Source organism: Corvus hawaiiensis, chromosome 2 (genome assembly GCF_020740725.1).
Source record: "Corvus hawaiiensis isolate bCorHaw1 chromosome 2, bCorHaw1.pri.cur, whole genome shotgun sequence".
Taxonomy (NCBI): Eukaryota; Metazoa; Chordata; class Aves; order Passeriformes; family Corvidae; genus Corvus; species Corvus hawaiiensis.
In genome coordinates this window covers 92720708-92735815 of record NC_063214.1, presented here as the reverse complement: position 1 = coordinate 92735815, position 15108 = coordinate 92720708, and the positions used below count along the sequence as shown (strand labels likewise).

The 15108-nt window shown below is 39.0% G+C and overlaps 1 protein-coding gene across 3 annotated transcripts in view; it reads left to right on the top strand.

Moving 5' to 3' along the window:
• Positions 1-14004, top strand: part of RFX8 (regulatory factor X8) — a 32452-nt gene extending 18448 nt beyond the window's left edge. For 2 of the 3 annotated variants that reach the window (XM_048325886.1, XM_048325877.1), the window contains exons 12-15: positions 2839-2995; positions 4526-4620; positions 5771-5885; positions 9572-14004. In XM_048325886.1, the coding sequence (XP_048181843.1) occupies positions 2839-2995; positions 4526-4620; positions 5771-5885; positions 9572-9960 (756 nt within the window). In that variant the 3' untranslated portion in view covers positions 9961-14004. The remainder of the gene's footprint in view (positions 1-2838; positions 2996-4525; positions 4621-5770; positions 5886-9571) is intronic. The other variant, XM_048325893.1, reaches the window with a different exon arrangement.
• The last annotated feature ends 1104 nt before the right edge of the window (positions 14005-15108 follow it).

Here is a 15108-nt window from a genome sequence, read left to right as displayed (position 1 = left end):
CAAGAGCACATGCTGGAGCATTCCCTCCATTGTTGTCCTTGGATGCTTCTGAATCCTTGGGTTTTGAGGTGGTCTGGGCTACAGCAGAAAAAGGAAGGTCACAAATAGGGAAGAAAGGAAAAGAGAACAGGAGGTATATTCTGTCCTTCAAACATGTACAAGATTTTCCCAACATGCCACCTGATTTCAATTGTTACTCAGATGGAAGAAGGGAAGCAGGGAGAAAACAAAGGAGGGAGGGAGGGAAGGACAGGAGGAACTGCAGCTTCTTGGACTACTAAACGTAGCTTTTCTTTATGGGAAAACTTCATCACCAGCAGCGTACAAAACACACCCCTCCTATTACTTTAAAAAGAAAAAAATGAGTTTTTTTAAAAAAAAAAAGCACAAACATTCATAAGGATGTACAGGTGTCTACCCAAGAAAAAAGCTGATATCCATGAAGTGCTGAATGCTCACAGTTTCCATTTACTGCAGCAGCCCTTGAAGATACTAATACCTGAAAAGCTCAGATTTATGTGCTTCTAAGCAGAGCTTCTCATGCGTTGAAGAGCATGATCCAGCAAGATCATGAGTGTCACCTATTCCCAGACATTTGCACTTGGTTTGCATACTCGGACTTCAAATCATCCTTCTTGTGTTCAAGCCGTGATGTCAAAGGCCTGATTGTAGCTTTTTGAGTCTTTCCTTCCAGTTCTTAATGTGTGGAAAAGCTGCAGAGAGTCAAAATTGGATTTACACCCTCAAGATTTAGGGCAAGAGAATTGCAGCACTTGGGGGAAATTCTCTAGAAGAAGCCTCTGGGTGCACTACATCCCTTTTATACTGTTTAACCCACACAAATAGAACACAGCAGACCTGACAATCAGGGTTGAACTTATGCTTATAGCTCTCACAAGTAAATTATGTTCGTACCTTCTGTAGAGCCTCTTCAAAATACAAGGGAAGAGCAAAAGAGTTTCACTGTACTTGACATTTTGGGGTAGTGAGTTCCAAGGTTTAATTATTTGTTCTATCTTTCTTTTATTATTTTAAAATTTCTATGCTTCCTGCAATTCTTCCCACAAACCTCCATCACATTCTTCCTCTGTTATTTTTCTCTGAAGGTGAAGTTTATCTCCTCTTCTCACACAGGAGTAATTTGATATTTCTAATCAATCTTCTCAGTTTTCTGTCTAAAATGCATCAGGAATTTCTACTAGAGACTGATGGTCAGAGCAGGCAAGAGTGCTCCTGATGAGAAGTGCTACAGAGGCACTGTGCAGCTGCAGCCTCTGAGCAGTGTAACCACACCATCCCTTGTAGAGTACTTCACAATAATTTAGCCATCTGGTAAGAAAGTAGGAACAATTTTGGCAGGGTCAGCATTCAAAAGAAAAAAAAAGTAACTTTCCCACCATGTGTAGATAAAGCAGGCTGACAGCTGCTACTACCTGGACATGCAGAAATAATTAGAGCACAAAAAGGTGCAAATTCCCTGCGAGAAAAGAATGTGAATATGATGCTTGTCATTTCCTGTGGCTGATTCCTGCCTCTGGTAAGCTGGATTTGAGTGTTGAGAGGGCTGGCTCTCAGTCATTTTAGAGAATCATGTTTAGTATGGTGAAATCCAATGGGTAAAGGGACCAGTCTAGTGTTGGGGCATGGAGTCAGGTACTAGCAGCCTACTGAAGATGCTGCCCTGGTAGTTCCCAGGCTGTGGGCTGTGTATTCTTGTTGCAGGCTCTTTTTATGTCACTGGAAACACCAAATAAGAAGAATGCCTTTGTCTTTAACTTAGACGAAGGAGATTGCGGAGTGAGAATTAGATTTGGTTTGGTATTTCAAAACAGTTAGCAGAGAGATGAAAAATAGCTATATTGGTAATTTTTGCAAAGAAATGGTCAGCTGCATTTGTTGCTGCTTGTGGGGTCATGTTAAGCACCTGGTGAATGAGATTTGTTAAAACATTTATGAATCCTGAAGTTTTTCAAAATTTTAGAAAACCTACTTTTCCTCTGAAAAGCCCAACTGGACAAGGATTATTCACAGAAAAGCCCAAAGTCCAAAAGAGGCTTTAGGATCTTACTGATTTCAGTATGGAAATGAGAGACTAAATGTATTTGTTAACAAAATTTAATGGATTCAGATTTTGTTTCCTTGACTGTTTTTCATCATTTCATCAAGAATCTTAAGGAATATTGTGTGATATTAGCAACTAATTTTAAAAAGTGAAGAGACGATGATAAATACTAGTCTGAAAATTGTTTGCAATAGCTATGTGAGTAATACTTTTTGGGACAAATATGAAGACATTCATTCACTAATGACTCATAAGCAGATAAATGGGATAAAATAGCAACTAATATTGTTTTAACTAATACCATATTTCTAATGTTAATTTTACTCTCTCGAAGGTTTTAGCAACTTGATAAAACTTGCCTTTGAATTAAATTGCAACATGAATTAAGGACAGATAACACTGAGGGAAAGCCATCCCTGTTACACCATTCCATGCTTTGGACAAAATACCATTATTTAGTGTAATTATAATAACTCTAGGCAAAGCCAATTGCCCAGGCAATTGCCCAGATAATTCAAGTATGTTAACCTCGTCTGCTCCATCACAGACGACATAGAGCGTCATTGAAAAGAATGTCTCCCAGAACAAAAACTCTCTTGAAGACAACTTCAGATTTATCTCCTTTGATCCTATACCCCCCCAACATCCAGTTTGGAGACTGGTCATATGAAGTCTTGTACTGAATAAGGGAAGCTTTCCTTTTTCAATTCCCTTATTTGGCTGAGTTAAGGGTTTGAGAAAATGAAAGGCATTAACTGTTTTTTTATTCTCTACAGACAGTGAGGGCACTCTTGAAAAACAACAGCACAGTCACTGTTCTGAGATCAGGCTTGCATGCCATCTTCAATGAGAAATCTCTGGATGTGACTAAAGACCTCTTTCAAGAGAAGTTTAGGAATCCAAAGAAGCGGCAGAAAAACATACAATTAAAATGTAATTAATTTCTGCTATTTATTGTCTTTTCTCTTAAGCACTTGCTTGTCATTGTTAAAGGTCCAGCATTTCCTCTTGTTTATTTATGACATCTGCCCTACTGGGAATCACTGTCTTCCTGTAACCTGAAGGGCTAGAAAAGAGCCAATAAAATTGAGACTGGAGCATGGGATATTATCCTCCTAACTTTAAAGGTTAAGAATTAAAGGCTTTTGGTTCTGACTTTCTTAAAGCTTTTTGTGACATCAGGAGTGGGGTCTGTGTTACTGAATTATGTATCTCCTAGAAGAAGGTTGACAAGGGATATTTTTTTATTGTTTCTTTTGACAGAAAAGATGTTTTCAATCATTGCATTTTCCTGTTTTTAGTTGAAGCACACAAAATCATTTATTGTGGCTGGATTTTAAAACACCGTATGCTGAACTGGACAAAACCTTTTAGTGTTCGTGTCCTTTTGCTGTATTGCGACCTGTGGGATCAATGTTGTGCTGTAAACAGCAAAATACACAGTTTGTATGCAGCCGTGACATAATGCATTTGACACCCTAATGAAAAGGAATAGAAAAATAATGGCAACATAATTTTTAGATTAATGGTCTGCCATTTAAAATATTAGCAAGAGATGGGCAAGTTGGACTAGGCTGTGCACAGAACTAACAGGGGGAGCCTCAGCTCTTTCTTCCAGGTCCATCATCAACTCACGCACTGACAAGGGATTTGTCACACACTTTCTGTGACTGCTTTCAGTAGGAGTAATAACTTGCCTGCTTCACAGAACCATCAGGGGAACCATTTCAATAATATGTGTACATACTAAAACCAAAACCACTGCATAGAACACTTTTTACATTTTTCCGTTGTATTATCAATGTTCTTAGTCTTTTCGAGGTGGATTTGTTGCATTCTCTGTTTTCATTGCTTTTCCAAACTGTCATTTATAATAAGAAAGGTTTCACAGAATTTATCCATATGCTTTCTTGAAGGAAGATGTTTCAATTAGAAGGGTATAAATTCAGGGAGGTGCAATTTACCTTTTGGCATTGGGTGGTAGTTGCCAGACTTTTGCAGGAACAATTGCACTGATATGTGGCAACATTATCCATATTTCTGTTGGTCTACAGAATATTCTGCATTTTCTGTTATTGTTTTAAAAATTTTTTTCCCTTCAACAAACAGACCAAGGTTATTTTTTTTTCCTCAACCACATAAAATCTCAGATAAGTAAGTTAGCATTGCCTATAACCAAATTTCAGCTTTTTCATTGGAACTGCTTTTTCTTGCCACCTTTGCCATCATGATTAGGTCAGCCCAGTCACACTGGAAATGGACATAAACATGAATTCTGACTGATTTCAAAGTAGGGTACTATTCCTCACTAAAGAAATGGTATATTAATCAAAATGCTAGAAGCAGATATCTTAATCTATTTTAAGGTAAAGATTAAAAAAAAAAAAAGCTTAAAATTGCAGAAAAAAACCCAAAAGGCAAACCAATCAATTCAAGTAATGATCTCCCTTCTGTATTTCACAGGTTTGAAAAACTTCATTTCTTCACTCACATCTTCCACAGATATTCGGGATCTCCTGAGCTGTTTGTCTTCAGATCTCCAGACTTTTGTTATTAAGGTATAAAATTAATCATTTCTGAATACAAAGACCGATCACATCACTTATCCTGATACATCCTGACTGTCACTAGTCTGCAGGAGCTACATTGCACACTAGCAACCTGACCAGACTGCAGATTTGCATAAATACAATTTATGCATGCTGTGGAAAAAGGGAGAATTAATTGGCATACAAAAATTCCATCTGTGCAAACAACTACAAGCATATTTCTGTGCATAGATCCACTCAAGTGGTTTCAGTATCTGCTCTCATTTCATAGGCACATTATCACAGCCCCTGATAAACCAAAATTCCTAAGTAATATGTTGATATAAATGAAGAGAGCACTTCATGGCTCCTTACATCCTCAATTCACCAAACTTGACTTTTAGCAAGTACCAAGAATTTCTACTATGAAGTCTCTAGCTCTTGTGAAAGATTCAAGTATGACCATCCTCACACATGCACCTTTCAATAGATTACCAACTCTACCGCCCCTCTACCTTCACTGATTCACAGTTTGTGTCACCGTGTTGGTACTGCTGCATTTGGTTGGTTGCCACAACAATTAACTTGGGTTTGTGTGGTACTTAGATTTTGGGGTTTTTTTCTCCTTTCTGAAGAAGCAGAGTAAACTCTATCTACTTGTCTTAATTATTTACTCTTATTTTTTTCTTTTTAAATGAAGAATAGTACTTTACAATTCTATGATGCCTTCATCTCATATAACCCCCAGCTATCTCATGGGATGGTATAGAGGAGATAGAGCGGGACTTTCCCTGGGAGTCAACAGTTATAGGGCATAAGGCAGTAGACACTAGTTACAGCAAAGAAAATTTCCAATAGATACAAAGAAAAAAAATTACCATTAGAGTAGTTATGCATAGGAAGAGGTTACCTAGAAAGGCTGTGGAATCTTTATCCAGAAGATATTCAGCACTTGGTTGGACAAGGCCTGAACTAAGCTGGCCATGCTTTGGACAAGAGATTGGAATAGATAATATCCAAAGATCTCTTTCAACCTAAGATATTTTAGGATTCTAATAGAAAAAAAGCTTGTTGCTTTTTTCACCTTTGTATGTGGTTTGCACAGGGAAATAGTCTGCCACACAATATGGAATTCTTTTAACCAACTTTATCATAAACCAATTTTTTTCTTTGTCTGCAGCCAAGCAAGAGTAAAGAGGCGTTTAAAGAGCAGGCATCAGATTTCATGTTGAAATGGAACCTCCTACTGAGCAATGTAGGCAAGATTCTGACCATCAACAGGACAGACAGTTTTGGTAAATAGGATCTTTGTGACTCTAATTTGATATGCCCGATTTTGACCTGAGATGGCAGAGGCAACAGATCCAAAAGAACCTAAAGCGGCCAACGAGAGCTGGTGATGTGGTGACAGGACAACAGGGAATGGCTTTAAACTGAAAAAGAGCATGTATAGATTGGATATTCTGAAGAAATTCTTTGCTATGATGGTGGTGAGGCACTGGAACAGGTCGCCCAGAGAACCTGTAGATGCCCCATCCTTGGAAATGTTTAAGGCCGGGTTGGATGGGGCCTTGAGCAACCTTTGGAAGGTGTATGGCAGGGGGTTGGCACTAGATGGTCTTTAAGGTCCCTTCCAACACAAACCATTCTGTGTTTCTGTGATTCTATGACTTTAACTGACATAAATTCATGCAACATTTAATAGAGTCATCCCTTCTTCCTACTCCTTTCCTTCTATCACCATTCTCCTGATGATGTGGCTAGAAAGGTCAGGGAAATTAAATTATTCATTTTTGACCAAACCAGTTCCCTGAGCAAAACGCTAGGATGAGCAGGAGCGAGGAGAGTAGGAGCACGCAGCTGTAGATGGCAGGAAAGCCAGGACTCCCTCTTTTGGCAGAAGTTGTAGCTTGTCTGTGGGGAAACAGGGAACAGCAGCCTGAGGTGAGAGCTTCTGCTTTTCCTCCTATGAGAGCTGCACACCACAGCAGAATGGTTTGATGGAGATCTGGGGCCACATATATTCCAAACCATAAACATTCCAGACCTCTCAAGTGATAGCTCCAAGGCCTCCAGATTCTTTCTGTGTAATACGGCCAGAGAAGAGCCACTGCAATAACTAGTTGCCAAAAAGGCAGTTAGTTCCTCTAGAGATATATGCTCCTTTTCCTTATGGCTTACACTGACCTAAGTGCTTGCCTAGCCAGCAGTAAACCTGTCAAAGGTATTAAACTGACTGAAAAATAAGTCGCTTCTTTAGCTGGGTTAGTTTTCTCTCCATTCTAGGGCTCTGAGCTGTCAAACATCAAATCCATCATACACCAGTGCAAGGACGGAGAAGGAAAGGAACTGTGCAGTTGTGTTCCCTCACGAGGCTTGAAGTGATACAAACACACCTTAAACCAGTCCAGTCTCTACCCTAACTGCCTTTCTCTTCACTTGTAACACCTTGCAGAAGTGCAATTTCTGCAGAAATATACCGTCTCCTGTGAGTTGCATCTAATCCCAAACTGTATGAAATGCCTTTTAGATTTTCAAAGGAGCACCTTCATATTTTTAACTCTTCTACTGGATGCAGCTTCATACAAATAGCCAAAGAAAACCTCATTATCTTCTTTGAAATGCCCCTTCAAAACCGTACTTTCATATGTTTGCTATAAATACATAACAAAGGGGTATATTGCCTTTTGTGTTCTTGAGTATTCTTATCCCATTAATGCCTGTGCTTGTGCATGTATGAACACACCTTTCTTCTTCATCAAGCTGCTACCTTTTGCCTTCTATTTACTTTGTAAACTGTCTGGAGCGGGATCAGAGTTTTGTTCTGTGTCTGCAGGGAACATAGCGTGGTAGGGTCCCTTCTCCATCACCTGCTGCGTCACAGTAATAGTAAAATAATTAGTCCTTTCTCTGCAGAGGAGTTCTGCACAAAACTCTCCAATGTTACATCCAATATTTTTGGCAATGAATAAATAGAGAATGGATTCCAAGAACTGTACTGGAAGCAAAATGTTTATTGAAATCCCCCATGATAATGAAATCCTTTTCCCACTTTCCATCACAAGAAGAGTTTAAGGAATTGCCTCCCTGTTCTGCGGTTGTGTTGATGGATAGGATACAATGGATGGAGCATATCTCTTGGTCTGCTGAGACTTCATTAAACTAATTACAATTAAATTTTCACTCAATTTATGACATTTTTCCTACTATACTTCAATAACACTAAAACTGAATTTATTCTCAAATATGACAGTTAAAAATATTTTTTAATATTTTGCTGTGATGCTTCGATAATTTGATCATTATTATCTTCTTTCTTTACTCTTAAGATGTTGGGTTATTTGATCTATCAATGTCCCTTTTTTTGCATGTTTCTATTCCTTTAGGATACTGAATTTTAGCAGACAGGCTGAAGCATTGCTGTTAACAAGCCATCTGGTGTAAAAGTTCTGTACTCGGGATCATTGCTTTCCAGAAATTTCTTAAATCTCAGCATTTCTTCAAAATATGAACTATGTAGCATCCACACACAGGAAACACAATTATGTAGGGAAATGTGTGTCATGTTAATGCAGTGTTTCTGCCCCCAAAATAAACTAAATACCAGTAACCAAAATTAATCTGACTTGATCTCTTGCCTTCTAGCTTGCCACATCCAGCACACATAATAGACTGGTATACTTAACCTCTGAATTTAGGACTGATTTTTAACCTTTTCCAGCCCAGCCTCCATCTGAGTGATGCCCAAGTGAGGTTGGAGGAACCCTGCAGTTACCCCTGCTGTAAGGCAGCAGGGAGCAAGTGTGTTACAGCAGTGAGGGCTCATGGGACCTCTACAGCTCCTTCAGCTCCGTCTCCTTTCCGGAAAATGTGCCTCTACATATCTCCCTCACAGAGTTTCATGTCAGCTCACACCTCTGTTTCCTTACTGGTCTACCTTCCAAGGCATTCAGGGATGCATTGTCAAGCCATGGGGACTGAGCAGTGAGCTGTGCGTTCCTCTTCTGCAAGCAAGTTGCTTCAACCTAGTCCCTGTTGAGAACTGTGTTTCTCTGTATTATCCCAAGGGACAACTGGAGTGGTAGCTTTGGTTTCATGCTTACTCTTAGAGCATATATTGAAAACACCTGTAAGACTGTTAGAAACACTGTTGGACTACTAGTAACAAATCTATATATTTTCAACTCCATCTATAAAAATCCCTTTCCTTGCTCCACAGGTAAACAAGTACTTCCCCCTACTTTCCTATAGTTTAAAGATCCTCAAGAGGATGAACAGCAGAAGCAGCAGCTTCTCACACATATATAACATCAAAAGAGAGTATTTTTCATTTTTAAAGCTCTGTAAACTGTGGTCATTCGTATAAATTGTGATATCTCCTTGTTGATGTACATATAAACTGGTTTGTGGGATGCAGAGGTTATAAATTGCTCAGTGAATTCCTATGCAGATTTATGGTGTGGAAGAAGATCTACTTTTTACTGTAAGGGCTTTCAACCAAAGTATGATTCAAAAGTCAGTGAGTCTCTCTTGGCTTTTATCAGTTATGGTCCAAGCTGCAAGGTGGGCCATTTAATGTCATAGATACAACACATACAGACGTCTGTAGGAGGTTTTGCTTGGGAAGAGGTGGAATGATTTACCTGTCTGAGGGGAGAATGGGGATAATATGTAGTTATTGATAAGCCTTGCAGTAGAAGTGAATGTGGGGGAAGAACTTGAACAGGAAAGTGAATGAACACAACTTTCCTCTCTAGTTAAATAAGGGAAAAAAATTTTGTTTATGTTTAAAAGTTGCGTTGGTGCCTACTTTTCTGGGCTATTTGGATGTACATAATTTAGTAGGTACTGTCTGATGAGTGCTGGTCCATTACTTTGTCTAGCCTATTACTACAATGAAGTCCTTCCAAAAAATAACACATTGTAAAGATAAGCAAATGAAGAGGTTGTGATAATTATCTTTGTTTTTCTTTAAACCTAGGATCCTGGCTTTTGTTGAATATGCTACTTGTTGATTTTGCGGCTCACATTTTCCAGTCCTATATAGAAGAGGAGAAGGAAGAGGGAAATTCCTTGGTTGCAAGGCAAAATGAGGTCCCTCTTCTGTGTATTTATGAGCCCAGCCATCTCTCAGCTTGTTTTGCAGAGGAAGAACCTCAAGCTAATGCTCAACAGACAGCTCTTGTGATGCAGAACCAGAATAACTTCGGATTAAGCAATGTTTTCCAGAGTTCTGAGTTGTTTGGTGAGCACCTCCACTGTCAGCAAGGTGAAATTAACATTAACTTAAAAGAAAATGGTGGGAAAAAAAGTTATAAATTAGGACCAGTTGGAAGATGTATGGCTGATTGGGGTTTTTTATGCATGTAAAGTACAACTAACGAAATCCAGGTTTGCATGGAGCTGTGTCCAATGTCACTGAAACCTCAAGCCACAAAGCATCATCTACATCCTGCCCCCACCCCATGATCCTATCAAGGGATTGTAATCTCAACATCACCCACCTCCCCAGCACCACAGGTTCCTGATTCTTTCCTTAGGTTTCCAGCAGACCTCTGGAGCTCCTTCTGATTCCTCAAGTGTTGTCTAAGGAAGAGCAGTGCTGTTCTGGTGGGCTGCAAGCAGGCCATCTGCTAGCTGACAAACAGACTGCATGTATTCATTGATCAAAAAAGAGAGGGCATGGTGTGGTCTTTCCTCACTGTTGGAAGCGCTGAGAGGCTCTCTTCCCTCCACTTATCTGTTACTTTTATCAAAATATATGAAATATCTTCAGAAATAGGAAATCCTCGAGACTTCTCTGCTCCACCAGCTTTTCTTGCAGTCAGTCCACTGCTCCAAACTTACTAGCATAAGGTGTGACATGCAGGTAGAAAACGAGATAGACTCTAAGTCTTCTAGAACACGAGGCTAAAATACAAGAACACATGGGGACATGGATCAAGCCTCTGTGGTTAATGCAAGTGATGAATTAGACATTCAGCTGTTTTCATATTTCTCTTCCATGCAGTAAGAGCACTTGTCTTATATCTCAGAGTACATGGTGTTTTCCATAAAACTGTGAAAGACAAATGTTAAAGGCACCAAGACTCACAGAGAAAAATTATATTTTGGGGGTGACACTACTATAGTTATTTTACTCCCAAGAGGTATTCAGTTTCCATACACTTCCACAGGAGTGGAAATTGACTGTTTTAAAAACATCTTTATTAGTTATAAAGACGTTTAGGGGACCCTAATTTTTTTTTCTAATGTAGTTCAGCAAAGAAAATTGGAGGGGAGAAAGCAGGCACACAGGGGGCAAACCAAGAATGATTTGTACATGCAATGGCCATGTTTGACAGATTTTGTTATTTTTCAAATGTGGAATATTGACCCATCCTGCCATACCACCTTTATGTCAAAACGTAAACTGCGCTGGGTGCTGATAATTTGCAGGAGACCTCTAATCACTGATGGTCAGAAACAAGGAAATAAACCTCTAGAAATTTTATTCAATATCTGCCCATTTCCTGTGCTCCTCACTGTGCTGCCTTTTGTATGGCCTATGCCCATTGCAATGGTTTCTGCAGGGGTCATCAGACAAGGACTTGGTCTGTGTAAGTGATGCGCTTATAAATGTGCCTATCAGTTTTGCATTTTTTGTACCTGATCGCAAGAACAGAGCAAGGCTGATTAGAGTGAGGGATGAGGAATCACCCCTTTCAGAATAACAGGGAAAGGGTGTAAAATGTGAAAGGAGAAGTATGAGGACTTAAGGTGTGGAGGAGAGAAGGACACAGCAAATGGTTGAGAAAGTGTAGAAGTTTAGAGATTAAAGAATCCAACAGATGGTGGGTTCTACCAGTCTATGTGCAAGATTCTGACAACTGGGATGAAAAGGAGATTCTAGTAAGCGCCTGTTAAGTTGTGGTTCAAGTGCTTACAGTTTGTGATGGGAGTTGAAAAACTTGAATCTGCAGCTCAAAAGGGCTTCAGGAGCTGTGAGAGAGTGAGTGAGCACTTCTGCCCACTCATCTTCTTCAGATGGGTGGTAGCTCCCACCTCAACCATTGCAGATTCTTTCTTTTGTATATCAACACTGATGACACAGGTTTCTGAAAAACACAGTTGCCAAAAGCATCTCTATCACTCACTGCTTTGTTTGTATTGTCATCTCTGTAGATTCTCTGACAAGATTCCCACTGCACAAGGATTTTTGTTCTGTGACTTTTGACCACCAAAAATCATCATCATGCTTCCAAGGAGCCATCTGTCCCTGCTCTTGACTAATCCCCTTTTGGCCACAGCCCATTCTGTTGGGTATCTAAACCCTCAGCAGCCATAGCAGCATCCACCAGCCACACTGCTGTTTCCTGGACCACATTTCTGCTGCCTGACATATTGCTCAGGTTTATTTCATAATTTTTGCTTTTAATTCCTTCACCTCAGGCAGGCTTGGCAGCTTTCTGCAACCCAGTGCCTTTCATCAGTTCCCATTCTCCACTCCATCCATTGCCAGCACCACCCAACCTCCATAGCTTTTTAATCTTGTCCCACAAGGCATTTCTATGCCTTCTCTACAGCCTGTTATGCTGTGGAAAAAAAAATCTGTTCATTGCACCTCCACACTCAGCTCTTTGAAATTAGTGCTAACCACTCAGTCTTGCTATGAAACCCTGGAAAAATATGAGGGAGGACTGGTAAAAGAAATCAGAAAAGAATCTCCCAACTTTACCCTGACAGCAGCAGCACCAATATGTGTGGCTTAGCAGATCCCTTCGTGATCTTTTAGTTGTCACCTTCATTCTTCCTCTTCCTTCCCCATCTGTTTCTGGTCTTCCATTCTGAGTTGATGCTGAATATAAATTAGACTTCTCAGCAGAGAGACCATTTTTTTTCCATTTATTTTGAACAGTGCAGTACATTCATGAATGTTATCTTTAAATATATCTTAAATAGTTAATACATAGAGTCAATAAATAGAGTTAATACTCTTGAAGACAGAATACATTCTGAATTGGCGGGATCTCCCAAAGAAAACATTAGTTTTATACAAAAAAATGTAGAGGGCAAGGAGCGAGACAGTAGAAGATTTGTACACACCGGCTTAGCGGGGAAGTGTGGCAGATAAAATGCTATAGAGCCAAACACACCTAGTATGAACTCAGAATCAATGAAACTGGTGGCAGTAACAGAGATGATCTGAACAAGCTGTAATCTATTAAAGTGCAGCTCAGAGAGCATTGGCCAGATCTTTATTCCCTATCATGGAGCTTGCAGTTGCTTTCTCTCAGCATGAATAGCATTTTTTCATCTAGAAAATCCATTCTAGGCTTCTGCTTTTTGTTCACTTGTTACCAAATCAAAATCCTATTAAACTGCACACCTGCAGTGGGTTTATCTTCAGAACACTGTGCTGTAGCTTTTAATCCAATTCCACACCTTCATAACATACAATATACTGCAAATCAGGGCACGAAGAGACTGAGGATATGCTATTCCTAGCTCTGTTGGCAGAGAGCAAATCAAACACTTTGATTTGTTAAAAGGAGAGAAAAAAATAGGACACAGTTAACTACTTGACTTATAGGAATGGTAAGTGTTCATCTGAGTGGTCTGTATAAACCAGGATACAGAGATCAAGTGAAATCATTAACTAAAATGATCCAAAAATGAGAGCAAAATCATGACCCTGATTGAATTCAGTGTCAAAACTTCTGCTGATTTTAAGAAAGCCAGAATTTCAGCATGAAAAAGCAGTCCCCATCAGGAGAGAGACAGGCTGAGACTATTTGTTTTGAAAATGAAGAGAAGGGCTTACAGCTGACACACAGAGTCTGAGAAGAGTGAATGACATATTCAAAGTAGATATGCTCTTCTGTCAGACCTTTGCCATCCTACGATGATCCCCAATGTATGCTTCCTCTTGTTGGGTTTATTTGATGTAAAATAAGGCTGGGTATCTATAAAATACCTCAGGTTCAGCAAGTAAGAACAGAGAAGGTTTTTTTGTTCAATGAAGGGAGAAACAAATGATTTACAATTCCTACAGTCAAAACATTTCCATATTTCTTTTCTAATTTTCAGCACATCCAGGTAATCTAGGAAGAGAAAATTATTATATCATGTACTAAGTTGGATCTTCAAGTTGGAAAGGAAACATTTCCTACTCAAAAAGATGAACTGATATTTCTTTGCCTCCAATAAACAGCAAATCTTCAGAGAAAACCATCCTGACTATAGCATTCTATATGCTACACCATTCTTACTTTTTGATAAAACTTTGAGAAATACTGTTTTCATTCTCTTTAACTAAAGATCTTTTTTTTTGAAAATACTAAATGAAAAACTGGGCTAGCAATACAGTTTTTTTAAGCTGTCATGTGATTTGATTTAGACTGCTTGAATAAATCTTCAGAAGATAAAGGTGAACTACTTGTGGTTTGGTTTTATGTATTTCTTGTATTTTCCTGTTGTCAGTAAAGCTGAAGACCTACCTGAGGTAATAATGGTAAATTTATCTGGGATCTACAGCATAACTGAATGACTCTTTGTTAATGCTGCTTTGTGTCTACGGTGTTTAATTTAAAATTTATATTTACTGAATATAAAACCTAGCACTAATTCCTGTTTTAAGAAATTCCTGCTTTGTTTCCCATTTCTGCAGGATACAAGATTCAATATCTCACATATAATTCTATTAATTGAAACAAAATAGGCTTTATATAACGTTACTATTTTATTATGTTCAAAACTAGGTTGTTTGAACTTGTTCGGTAAGTAAAGTACAAGCAAAGACATTTATGAAGAGAAACCCTGGCATAAATTCATATAAAATAGTAAATACAAATGATGAGATTTATATCTTGCATGCATCAGATTGTGTGAGGAAATTCCCTGAAACACCGGGGAAATGGGGGGTTTAACTATTTTTGAAGAGCATGCCTGCAGTGAGTTGTCTGTGCCTGGTTGCTATTTCAAGAAGGGACAACTGCTTTGATATTTTAAGAAGGGACATATCCTGAGTCAGAGAAAAGCACTTCTCAGGAGCTTGGGAAGCTTTCACTCATTTTGGGCTTGGAAATCTACATTGGTTTTCCGCTTTCATCTCCATTCTTCTGCCTCAGCTCAAGCACTGAAGCGGGAATCAATTGTCAGAAGTGTGGTATTGCAGTAGACGTCACAGGGCCATGTGCTAAAGGAAAAGGTAGTCATATATTCAATTCTGCAGAGAAGAGTAAGTGTTTGGTGACAAAATTACATTTTCTTAGGAAGTATCTTCACAATCAGAAAAATTGATTTGGGTCTTTAGGCCTATTATACCCATTTCCACTATTCTTCAGGTTTTTATGGTGAAGATGAAAAAAAAAATGGAACAGGGAGTCTAGGAAAAAATATAAGCTAAAAATACTCAGTGTTCTCCATTCCACTTTTATTTATAAGAGTTTAGATTCTACATTAGATATACCTGTTCTCATTGCACAATTAAGCAGAAGTTGTAGCAGTAGACTGATCTTGGAATCTGTTCTTCACAGC